The sequence below is a fragment of the Phocoena sinus genome, chromosome 13, assembly GCF_008692025.1.
Source record: "Phocoena sinus isolate mPhoSin1 chromosome 13, mPhoSin1.pri, whole genome shotgun sequence".
Classification (NCBI taxonomy): domain Eukaryota; kingdom Metazoa; phylum Chordata; class Mammalia; order Artiodactyla; family Phocoenidae; genus Phocoena; species Phocoena sinus.
Window position 1 is genome coordinate 26,589,172 of NC_045775.1, and position 13,287 is coordinate 26,602,458.

Here is a 13,287-nt window from a genome sequence, read left to right on the forward strand (position 1 = left end):
AGAACTAAAAATGAAATCCAGATAATCACAAAACTCTCCACAGCATTTACTCCCTGACCATTTTCCTACCGGTCAGAGTACTTTTGTGAAACCTGAACATTTTTAGCAAAATCTTAAGAATATCGTGTTTCTTCTTAAATATCTAGAGCTAACTATTATTTTTTTTTATACATCTTTTCTCTGTAAGTTGAATATGGGACACTGTATTATATTGGAGTAAACTGTTAGATTACTTTGTCATTTGTTAAATAAGCCCGGATTTTTAAATGAGGGGCCCAGAGGAAGGGGTCTAATATTGACTGTGAGCCATGCTGTCTGACATGTGGCTGTCTCACGTAGAATCTGCCTCATGTTTGTCTAAGTTTTGAGAGCTCTGTGAAAATGGACATTTTTAGGTCCCATTTTATAGACAGAAAATAGGCAGAGATGAGGTTGAGAGTTTTGCCTGCATGGCCATGTAGGTGATGATGGGTAAAGTGAGGATTTGGACCCACGTTTGTCCAACTTCAAGAACTATGCTCCTGTCATTTATATTCAGTTACGGGTCATCTTTACACTGCTTTTCACTGGACCCACGGGGTAGAATTGTGTGCGAAGGTCAATTTCACAGTCATAAAGCACTAATTCTGCCAAACATGGAGATTGCCTGGGAGTTTGTTTTTGTTGGGACCTCTCTTACTGGGACAGCATTTGTGGGAAAGAGATCATTTGTGGTGAACTAAAAACCGCCTTCTGCTAGTCATGTGAGGAGAAGTATAGCTAACGGGCCTTTAATAATTATCCAATTTTATATTTTGGTCCTCTGTTACTGATCATGTTGACCTTAAATATAATTTCTTCCCTTTTTCCCCCCATGAATGATGTACTCTATCCCGATAATTCTTACTTACTTTTGAGGGGACAGTACCAGATGTAGAATACTATACTTTTATAAAAACATACTCTTTTCTTCCTCTTCTTCCTCCTCTTTATCAATATTTCCATGTTTGCCACACTGCTTCAAAGATGTCAGATATCTCACTGGAAGCAATCCAAAACTTTTGGGGAAAGGAATGGTTACCTTTGCTTTTCCCTGTCTCCCTGATTAATTTTGATATCCAGCTACAGATTGACTCCCACATTGGGAGAATTCTCCATGGCTTAGCTCCAGCCTCATTCTCTGACTTTCCCCACCGGCTTGCTGTTCCTTTGCATTTGGCCTGCCTTCCTCTGTCCTTCCCCCACCCTCGCCCCTGGGGTCTCTTCCAGTTGTATTAGGTATTGGGCTTAGTTAAAGCTGCTCCATCCCTTTGGAATCTCTCTCCCCAGTCCAGCCGTTGAGTCACTGCCTCGTTTCAGTTCTTGCCTAAACACAGCTCTGCATACTCTTGCAAGAAAGAGTTGCAATGCATCAGCCTCTCTTCTTTCATGTTTTACTCTGGTGCAATCTCTAGGAGCATTTTAAAAATCTGTATTCCTTTAACATTTTAGGTTCTGTTTATTTGTTTCTTTGGTTCTAGCGCCTTAATCTCTTTGAGAAAATGTTCTTTATTCAAACTCAAAGTATTTTATACTTCAGTGTATAATGGTTCCTGATAACAAAATAAAGTGAGCTACATACATGTGATAAGGATAATTTGTAAGAGTACTTCACTATTAACATTTTTAAATGTCTTAAGTAGTGGGTCCTTGACATGGTGGCCATCTCCATGAAGTGACCCTTCTACTACTGAAATATCTGAACCCTTTTAAGAAATGTATCCTGAGAGCCTAACAAATTGGCCAGCACTGTACCACTTGCTAGGTTGCACCCACACAAGATATAAGCTGAGGAGGACGGTGCAGATCCAGCCCATGCTCTGCTTACCAAACACTATGTCCTGGTGCAGAACACACCCCAACAGATCACCTTCTTTTAGTCCCTGCACAGGGGCTGATGGGGCAAGGTCAACCATGCTTGGACATGCATCATTTGATCTCACCACAATCCTTTGAAGTTGGGATTACTGTCCTATTGTCTCAGTACTGGTCAGGAGAGGCTGGATACTCTGTGGAACATCTCATCAGAGAGAGCTGGGGTTTAGATCCAGCTGTAATGATTCCAATCCAGTACTCCTTCCTTCTCCCCAAGGCCGAATCTTCCTTGGAGAAGATCCACTGGCCCAGTGTAGCAAACATTCTTGAAATGAGGATATTATAGGTACCAGTAATCTTAAGGTATGGAAATTGAATCTCTTGAAACTACACTCCAATGTTTATTACAGTCTCTTCAAGCGATTGTTCATCTCTGAAGCAGCTCCAATGGTGAGATTTTAATTGACAAGAAATATAAGCCATGATAAGTTGGAAACGTATCATTCCAGCTTATATATTTATAGGGAGATCTAAAACCAGTTGTCATCACAGCTTTATTTTGAGTATCAGGAAAGTGGTATGTTAAAACTGAGGATTTGCGAGGTAAGTTTTTCAGGTAAGTCTCCAGATAAGTGTTCTCAGTCAGGTCAAGATTTAGAAGAGTACAGTATCTTGCAGTCTGTTAATTCTTAACAATGTTTAACAAAGGCTTTTACACCATTGATTGCAATAATTTTTTGTTGCAGAAGTCAAACCATGAACATTCATGGAGTAATTGTAATGATTTTTAGATAGTCTTACCTTCTGATATATAGTGCTAATACAGGTATGCAGATAGGAAAGGTCGGGTTATTTTCATGCCCCCAATCTTCTAAGAATCATGGTGATTAGGACTTGGAGTAGCTCTATTTGTTTTTCCCTTTTCTCTCTAGTTTGCATAAGTCCTCACCTCTCAGGCTGAGGTGAGCATATCTGGTGATGTTGATTTGAGGGACGAGGTGTGAGACACAGGAGATGGGTAGGAATGCGTCTGCCCAGACACAGTCCTGTAGAGATGTGAGAACAACAGAAGTACTTGGGGTTTCTCTAGTGTGTAGTAATTTGCATTTCCTAAATCAAGTAATGCAACCTGTCAGTGTATACTGAGCATGGAACCCTAGACCTGGCAGAAACCCTAAGAGTCATCTACTTCATACCCTGAGCATTCCTGAGAGATGGTCCTCCAGCCTCCATTCCCAGGAAAGATATTGACCTCTTCCATAATCCTTTCTTCCTGTGATTTGCAGCCTTTAGTCCTGCTAATACCTTCACCATGCAGCTAACTTCAAACAACAAGTTTGTTTAACATATCTGAACTCTGCCATCTGTCTTATTATCTCTACTTTCTTCAGTTGATACTCACAGGACCCGGTTGCCAGAACCTTCCTTGTTCTGTTTGGACAACTCTAGGTGGGTCATACATTTGCTGAATCCTAGAAGGGACATGTGGGGTTAGAGTGTCCCCTATCTGCAGCCAGAGGTTGTGGGAACTTTTTGAGGAGCTTTATCACATTGATCGACGGACAGGATAGATTTTTCTTTCTGACTTGAAATAGCTAAGTATTGGGTTATAAAGTTGGCACGTTTCTCCTGGATTTCTAATAAGATATGCCTTGCAATGAGAGACAGGCTTTCTCTGAAAATGTGGTGAGTGATTCACATAGGAGAAATTCATTTGTATTTTTTTTGTTTGTTTCTTTTGTTTTTAAAAATTTTGCATTTTATTTTATTTATTTTATTATACAGCAGGTTCTTATTAGTCATCAGTTTTATACACATCAGGGTATACATGTCAATCCCAATCTCCCAGTTCATCACCCCCCCACCCTCCCACTGCTTTCCCCGCTTGGTGTCCATATGTTTGTGCTCTACATCTGTTTCTCAATTTCTGCGCTGCAAACCGGTTCACCTGTACCATTTTTTTAGGTTCCACATATATGCGTTAATATACGATATTTGTTTTTCTCTTTCTGACTTACTTCACTCTGTATGACAGTCTCTAGATGCATCCACATCTCTAAAAATGACCCAATTTCGTTCCTTTTCATGGCTGAGTAATATTCCATTGTATATATGTGCCACACCTTCTTTATCCATTCATCTGTCGACGGGCATTTAGGTTGCTTCCATGACCTGGCTATTGGATATTGTAAATAGGGCTGCAATGAACATTGGAGTGCATGTGTCTTTCTGAATTATGGTTTTCTCAGGGTATATGCCCAGTAGTGGGATTGCTGGATCATATGGTAATTCTATTTTTAGTTTTAAAAGGAACCTCCATACTGTTCTCCATAGTGGCTATATCAGTTTACATTCACACCAACAATGCAAGAGGTTCCATTTTCTCCATACCCTCTCCAGCATTTGCTGTCTGTAGATTTTCTGATGAAGCCCATTCTAACTGGTGTGAGATGATACCTTATTGTACTTTTGATTTGCATTTCTCTAATAATTAGCGATGTTGAGCAGCTTTTCATGTGCTTCTTGGCCATCTGTATGTCTTCTTTGGAGAAATGTCTATTTAGTCTTCTGCCCATTTTTGGATTGGGTTGTTTGTTTCTTTAATATTGAGCTGCATGAGCTGTTTATATATTTTGGAGACTAATCCTTTGTCCGTTGATTCATCTGCAAATGTTTTCTTGCATTCTGAGGGTTGTCTTTTCGTCTTTATGGTTTCCTTTGCTGTGCAAAAGCTTCTAAGTTTCATTAGGTCCCATTTGTTTATTTTTGTTTTTATTTCCTTTACTCTAGGAGGTGGGTCAAAAAAGATCTTGCTGTGATTTATGTCAAAGAGTGTTCTTCCTATGTTTTACTCTAGGAGTTTTATAGTGGCTGGTCTTACATTTAGGTCTCTAATCCATTTTGAGTTTATTTTTGTGTATGGTGTGAGGGAGTGTTCTGATTTCATTCTTTTACATGTAGCTGTCCAGTTTTCCCAGCACCACTTGTTGAAGAGACTGTCTTTTCTCCATTGTATATCCTTGCCTACACTGTCATAGATTAGTTGACTGTAGGTGCCTGGGTTTACATCTAGGCTTTCGATCTTGTTCCATTGATCTATGTTTCTGTTTTTGTGCCACTACCATATTGTCTTGATTACTGTAGCTTTGTAGTATAGTCTGAAGTCAGGGAGTCTGATTCCTCCAGCTCCGTTTTTTTCCCTCAAGACTGCTTTGGCTATTCGGGGTCTTTTGTGTCTCCATACAAATTTTAAGATTTTTTCGTTCTAGTTCTGTAAAAAATGCCAGTGGTAATTTGATAGGGATTGCATTGAATCTGTAGATTGCTTTGGGTAGTAGAGTCATTTTCATAATGTTGATTCTTCCGATCCAAGAACATGGTATATCTCTCCATCTGTTGGTATCATCTTTAATTTCTTTCATCAGTGTCTTATAGTTTTCTGCAAACAGGTCTTTTGTCTCCCTAGGAAGGTTTATTCCTAGATATTTTATTCTTTTTGTTGCAGTGGTAAATGGGAGTGTTTCCTTAATTTCTCTTTCAGATTTTTCATCATTAGTGTATAGGAATGCAAGAGATTTCTGTGCATTAATTTTGTATCCTGAAACTTTACCAAATTCATTGTTTAGCTCTAGTAGTTTTCTGGTGGCATCTTTAGGATTCTCTATGTATAGTATCATGTCATCTGCAAACAGTGACAGTTTTACTTCTTCTCTTCCAATCTGTATTCCTTTTATTTCTTTTTCTTCTCTGATTGCTGTGGCTAGGACTTCCAAAACTGTTTTGAATAATAGTGGTGAGAGTGGACATCCTTGTCTTGTTCCTGATCTTAGGGGAAATGCTTTCAGTTTTTCACCATTGAGAATGATGTTTGCTGTGGGTTTGTTGTATATGGCCTTTATTATGTTGAGGTAGGTTCCCTCTCTGCCCACTTTCTGGAGAGTTTTTATCATAAATGGGTGTTGAATTTTGTCAAAAGCTTTTTCTGCATCTATTGAGATGATCATATGGTTTTTATTCTTCAGTTTGTTAATATGTTGTATTACATTGATTGATTTGCATGTATTGAAGAATCCTTGCATCCCTGGGATAAATCCCACTTGATCATGGTGTATGATCCTTTTACTGTGTTGTTGGATTCTGTTTGCTAGTATTTTGCTGAGGATTTTTGCATCTATGTTTATCAGTGATATTGGTCTGTAATTTCCTTTTTTTGTAGTATCTTTGTCTGGTTTTGGTATCAGGGTGATGGTGGCCTCGTAGAATGAGTTTGGGAGTGTTCCTTCCTCTGCAATTTTTTGGAAGAGTTTGAGAAGGGTGGGTGTTAGCTCTTCTCTAGATGTTTGATAGAATTCGCCTGTGAAGCCATCTGAACCTGGACTTTTGTTTGCTGGAAGATTTTTAATCACAATTTCATTACTTGTGATTGGATTGTTCATATATTCTATTTCTTCCTGGTTCAGTCTTGGAAGGCTATACCTTTCTAAGAATTTGGCCATTTCTTCCAGGTTGTCCATTTCATTTGCATAGACTTGCTGGTAGTAGTTTCTTAGGATGCTTTGTATTTCTGCAGTGTCTGTTGTAACTTCTCCTTTTTCATTTCTAATTTTATTGACTTGAGTCCTCTCCCTCTTTTTCTTGATGAGTCTTGCTAATGGTTTATCAATTCTGTTTATCTTCTCAAAGAACCAGCTTTTAGTTTTACTGATCTTTGCTATTGTTTTCTTTGTTTCTATTTCATTTATTTCTGCTCTGATCTTTATGATTTCTTCTGCTAACTTTGAGTTTTGTTTGTTCTTCTTTCTCTAGTTCCTTTAGGTGTAAGGTTAGATTGTTTATTTGAGATTTTTCTTGTTTCTTAAGGTAGGCTTGTATAGCTATAAAATTCCCTCTTAGAACTGCTTTTGCTGCATCCCATAGGTTTTGGATTGTCTTGTTTTCATTGTCATTTGTCTCCAGGTATTTTTTATTTTCTCTTTGATTTCTTCAGTGATATCTTGGTTATTTAGTAACGTAGTGTTTAGCCTCCATGTGTTTGTGTGTTTTATGTTTTTTCCCCTGTAATTCATTTCTAATCTCATAGCGTTGTGGTCAGAAAAGATGCTTGATATGATTTCAAGTTTCTTCAATTTACTGAGGCTTGATTTATGACCCAAGATGTGATCTCTCCTGGAGAATGTTCCGTGCACACTTGAGAAGAAAGTGTAATCTGCTGTTTTTGAATTGAATGTCCTATAAATATCAACTAAATCTATCTGGTCTATTGTGTCATTTAAAGCTTCTGTTTCCTTATTTATTTTCATTTTGGAGATCTGTCCATAGGTGTAATTGAGGTGTTAAAGTCCCCCACTATTATTGTGTTACTGTCGATTTCCTCTTTTACAGCTGTTAGCAGTTGCCTTATATATTGAAGTGCTCCTATGTTGGGGGCATATATATTTATAATTGTTATATCTTTTTCTTGGATTGATCCCTTGATCATTATGTAGTGTCCTTCCTTGTCTCTTGTAACATTCTTTATTTTAAAGTCTATTTTATCTGATATGAGTATTGCTACTCCAGCTTTCTTTGATTTTCATTTGCATGGAATAACTTTTTCCAGTCCCTCACTTTCGGTCTGTATGTGTCCCTAGGTCTGAAGTGGGTCTCTTGTAGACAGCATACATATGGGTCTTGTTTTTGTATCCATTCAGCAAGCCTGTGTCTTTTGGTTTGAGCATTTAATCCATTCACATTTAAGGTAGTTATCGATATGTATGTTCCTATGACCATTTTCTTAATTGTTTTGTTTTTGTTTTTGTAGGTCCTTTTCTTCTCTTGTGTTTCTCACTTAGAGAAGTTCCTTTACCATTTGTTGTAGAGCTGGTTTGGTGGTGCTGAATTCTCTTAGCTTTTGCTTGTCTGTAAAGGTTTTGATTTCTCCATCGAATCTGAATGAGATCCATGCTGGGTAGAGTAATCTTGGTTGTAGGTTCTCCCTTTCATCACTTTAAGTATATCATGCTACTCCCTTCTGGCTTGTAGAGTTTCTGCTGAGAAATCAGTTGTTAACCTTACGGGAGTTCCCTTGTATGTTATTTGTTGTTTTTCCCTTGCTGCTTTCAGTAATTTTTCCTTGTCTTTAATTTTTGCAATTTGATTACTATGTGTCTTGGTGTGTTTCTCCTTGAGTTTATCCTGTATGGGACTCTGCGCTTCCCGGACTTGGGTGGCTATTTCCTTTCCCATGTTAGGGAAGTTTTCCACTATAATCTCTGCAAATATTTTCTCTGGTCCTTTCTCTCTCTCTTCTCCTTCTGGGACCCCTATAATGTGAATGTTGTTGCATTTAATGTTGTCCCGGAGGTCTCTTAGGCTGTCTTCATTTCTTTTCATTCTTTTTTCGTTATTCTGTTCTGCAGCAGTGAATTCCACCATTCTGTCTTCCAGGTCACTTATCCATTCTTCTGCCTCAGTCATTCTGCTATTGATTCCTTCTAGTGTAGTTTTCGTTTCAGTTATTGTATTGTTCATCTGTGTTTTTTTGTTCTTTAATTCTTCTAGGTCTTTGTTAAACATTTCTTGCATCTTCTCCATCTTTTCCTCCATTCTTTTTCTGAGGTCCTGGATCATCTTCACTATCATTATTCTGAATTCTTTTTCTGGAAGGTTGCCTATCTCCACTTCATTTAGTTGTTTTTCTGGGGTTTTATCTTGTTACTTCATCTGATACATAGCCCTCTGCCTTTTCATCTTGTGTATCTTTCTGTGAATGTGGGTTTTTTTCACAGGCTGCAGGATTGTAGTTCTTATTCTGCTATCTGCCCTCTCTCGTTTGTATTTTTAAGTTGTAAAAATCACTTTAATCTGGGAATAAAAATGTGGTTCAATAGAGTCAGCCTGTGTCCATGTGATAATGTCTCATGGAGAAGTAGAATCTTCCATTCAGAGAGAAGGTCATCCCGGATTCTAACGTCCTTTTCAATGTGGTTGTCTCCAATGTGGCCTTTTGGTGTGGAGGGGAGATTCTTTCTCTGCCTTCTTTTACTCTAGATGCTTCCTGCATCCAGGTAAGACGTAGTGGTGCTGAGTAGTCTCTTGTGTGAGAGCCCTCATCTGGCCACAAAGACATCTCAGGTGGAGTTTCTAGCTACACGTTGAAGTCTCTGCATTGTTAAATAACTAAAGGGGCGTACATGAAACCTTGTGCCTTGTTATAAGCCTGGTTTCATCCCTTGCAGTCTGTCCTCATACTGTGCAGACCCAGTTTTGAGAAGAACACACAGTGTCATGGTACCACCTACGCTGCCATTTATTTAATCGATTTGGATGGCTTGTGCTGCTCTTGGAGGTGGACCCGCAAAACAAGGCCATGGGATAAAGCGGCCTGAATCCTGTAATGAAAACCTTGTACATTTTTGGAGGCCTGGTCAGGAAAAATGATTTATTTTTGCCTTCCCAAATAAAACATTCTCGGAATCCAAGGTGAAAATTGGATTTTAACTGCTACTAAAATTTAGAGCATATAAAATCGGCGAGTGTTGAGAGTTTTGCTTGGTGAAAGGAAGAACCTAGAGAGTCTGTGACAAGAATGGACTACATGGGATGTGCACTGGTGTCTTATGTCAGTCTGACTGATAAAACTGGAAATAAACCATAAGCAAATTTTGGCAGTGGACTGCAACAGTAGACACCTCTGGCCTCTCACTGTTGTGGCCTCTCTCATTGCGGAGCACAGGCTCCGGACGCGCAGCCTCAGCGGCCATGGTTCACAGGCCCAGTCGCTCTGCGGCATGTGGGATCCTCCGAGACTGGGGCACGAACCCGTGTCCCGTGCATCGGCAGGTGGACTCTCAACCATTATGCCACCAGGGAAGCCCTTCTGTGTTCTTAACATAATCATTTTGTTTCCAGTCTTATGCCTGGAGCACTGTTCTTTCTTCCGTGCTTCATATTTCAGATTTAAGCCTTCTGTGATTAAGGTAAAGGAGTCTGGGAACTACCTCAATCCAGCCAGTGTGTGCTCTTCTTCCCTCAGGTTCTCCATTTTGTACAAGTGTTCACACTCCCTTCCCCTTTCCCCCCTCCCCTCCTCCTGCTTATCGTACGCTGTTTTTGGAGAGCATACAACATCCTGTTGAAATCATTAAAAACCACAAAAACCTAAGGAATTCAAAGCTATGATGTAACAAAAACTTCATTAGCTGAGCTGAGCCTTCTCTCATTTTGTTTTACAATTGGGACATGTAGTTACTTAGAGCCTCGTTGGGAATGCTGCATGGGTAGACCTGGTGGGAAAGCAGCACTGTCCCTGGAGGCCTGCCAGGTGACTGGTGTCTACTCACTGCTGCCCTTCTTCGAGTCACCACCTGCCCCAGCTTTTTGTCCCTGAGTTCTGCTTGCTAGCCTGGGCGAGTTTACTAATTTCCATGGTTTTTCCCAGAACCACTGCTTGCTTGAGTGGATGGCAACTAGTTTGTTGGTTTCCTAGTTCCTCAGGTTGTTTGCTCCTTTCTTCCACATTTATTGAGCGTTTATTTGCAATGTGTACTGTGTATTGGGATATAAATAAGCTACATCTGTGTGTTTAATTAAAATGCGTAGTGGAAGCAGTGGAATTGTGTAGAAAGTGCCCCGGAGTAGAGGGGATGGTTGGAGGAACTTGCTGAAATTGAGGAGAGAGGAGGCTTTGTGGTGAGGGTTCTGCAGGGCTGGGGATTAAGGGATAAAGAAAGTTTCTCAAGGCAAAAGAAGAAGGAAGGGCGTTCCAGAGAGGAGAAACTTTTGGAAAGACAGTTTGTACAGAAGATAAGGAGTCCTTTGGTATGCCTGAAGAATGGATGTAGAGAGGTGGAAGGGGACAGAGAGAAAGATTGTCTAAGGTGAGAACAGGAAGGTCCCATGTATCACGCTAGGGAGATTGCAGTCTGCAGACAGTGGAGAGTCGCTGAAGGTTTTCAGTCAGAGTGATGTGATCAGACTGGTCTTTGGAAGGATGACTCTGGAAACCATTTGGAGAATCTTACAGAGACTGAGGCAGAGGAAGGCAGAGGGACCCCTTAGATCTGGGGCGTGGGCTTAGCCTGCACAATAGGGATGAAGAGTCAGGTGGCCCTTCCTGCACAGCTGGCCTCCAAATCCGTACACAGAGCAGAATCTGTTGTCCTAGAGCCTTCCCAACCCCACTGAGTTGGTCTGACTTTAGGATCCTGCCTCTCAGCCTTTTCTGACCTTGGTTGACCACAAGGTGAGATGGATCTTCACATCTGTCAACTCGTGTTGCTCAGGTGGCCTCTGCGCCTGGCTCTTCTGCCTGCTGGCCTGACTTAAACCTGCCAGCACCTTCCTAGCTGGGCTGACTTCCCTGGGTCAGGATGCCTGGAGCCTTTTGTCCAGAGCTGATCTGGCTCAGCCCGTGATCATATCCTGTCCCTGCCCAGGCCTTGGTGTTACAGGAGGACCAATGGCCTCTTTAGGTGGGATCTGTGCCACATTCTCAAGGTCTCTGTACCTGCCTCACCCTTACAGCCCTGTTCCCTGAGTGTCCACGGCAGAGATTTCAACAGACAATTAAACCTCAAATTTTAAAAGTTTATCTTTTATTAATTTTTAAAAATTTTTTTAAATTAATTTTTTAATCAGAGTATAGTTGATTACAATGTTGTGTTAGTTTCTGCTGTACAGCAAAGTGAGTCAGTTATACATATACACATATCCACTCTTTTTTAGATTCTGTTTCCATAGAGAACATTACAGAGTATTGAATAGAGTTCCCTGTACTATACAGTAGGTTCTTATTAGTTATCTATAAAAAGTTTATCTTTTAAGTTTTGAGGTTCTTACTAAGGAAAACATGACATTGGAAAGTTAAATTTTATAAAGCGCTCTGAACAGTGACAGGTTTTCTGAAGACCCTAAAAATGCCAAGGAGCTCTTGGAAATATGCATGTTTACTTGAGTGCGGTATTGTGTGCTGGTGTTTGTTCTGAGGTTTTAGAGGTCTCCCTGCACACCCCCCCACCCCGCCCCGTTCTGTGTCAATAACAAGGGACCTGTTTTATAATGTGGCTGTGAAGCACAGCAGTGCTCTGGAGCTGGGCATCCTGCATTCAATTAACCTTTGTATTTCACACCTCATCATTGCAGTGTGGCAAAGCGCTTCCTGGCCTTTCAAAGCAGGAGGACTGCTGTGGAACCGTGGGTACCTCCTGGGGCTTTCATAAATGCCAGAAATGCCCCAAGAAGCCATGTAAGTGATGTATCATCATTCCTTTGCAGGTTAATGTAACGTATCTGTTTCCTTATGATTACAGTTTTAATGGTGAGACAACATTAGACTTCAAAGAAATCGTATTGAATTGTAGAACGTAGTGTGATAAGTTGCATTTTCAGAAACCTTGCAAGTCTGAGAAAGCTTTCACATGGATTCTGTTTATTCAACTGAATATTAGGCAACTGATAAACACAGTTATCAGCTGCCTCGTCCAGCCGGATTACTTATTTAAAAAAAAAAAAGTCTTTAGAAAGGGGATGTGCTATAAGTAGGCTCTGTTTTCTGAGGTGAAAGAAAAATAAGACCTCTTTTAAAATGATAATTAAATTTCCAAACCCTATAAAAAGTCAGAGCAGTTGCTGTTTCTTAAATTACATTCCTTAAATGAAATTTTTATTAATATCCACGACTTCTCTTGTAGTTTTTATTACACTATAGGTTTTCAAATTTCACTGAAAGGAAAAGCTAAAATGGAGAAATGAATGATTGCCGATTTGTGAAAGAGAAACTTACAGTCACTAGGACACAGTGCTTTTCTCCTTTTCCTCTTAGTTGCTACTGTTAAACTATCACATTTTCGTGACATGAATCTCTGTTGACACCCACATGCATTTAGTCTATAAAATTTGTTGTTCAGAACCTGTTGAAGTGAATAAATCCAGATGTACATCTTTCTATTACTTTTTTCACAATTTTTCTAATACTTTTCAGAAGGCCAGAGGTAACTTGTTTTAAGTTGAGCTTTTTTCCTCTTATTCGTCGTGTTTTTGCCAAGAAAGCAAGTGATGTTTTTCTCTTCATCATCTTTTGCTTTGTGTTACTGAAGATTTTTGTAGTTTTTTTTAATAGTTTATGCGGCAAGGATTTTCTCATTGGCTTCAATTGGCTAAGTTTTATTTACCCTTCTTTAAACGTCTGTTGATTTGATTGATATTCTCAACTGCCTTTTAAACCTGTTCAATCTAGAATCTGCCATTTTAGAATCACTGCTCCATAGGTCTGTCTTACATACTGTTCTTCCATCGCCATCATAATTTGTTTTAAATAAATTGTCTCTCTTCCTTGTCTTTCAGACTTACATGTTCTCTAAATCTTTTGATGTCTACGTTAATTTCACTTATTTTCTTGATAATTGCTCCTATCTTCCTTTAGAGGAATAATTTTTGGAAACACCTACTAAAGTTTCTGATAATTAATGAATTCTT

At 39.6% G+C, this 13,287-nt stretch overlaps 1 protein-coding gene across 1 annotated transcript in view; it reads left to right on the forward strand.

Annotated features, from left to right (window-relative positions):
- LTBP1 (latent transforming growth factor beta binding protein 1) overlaps positions 1-13,287 on the forward strand; it is a 426,823-nt gene that overhangs the window by 233,148 nt on the left and 180,388 nt on the right. The window contains 1 exon segment of the mRNA XM_032653008.1: positions 11,956-12,058. Within this exon segment, the coding sequence (XP_032508899.1) occupies positions 11,956-12,058 (103 nt within the window).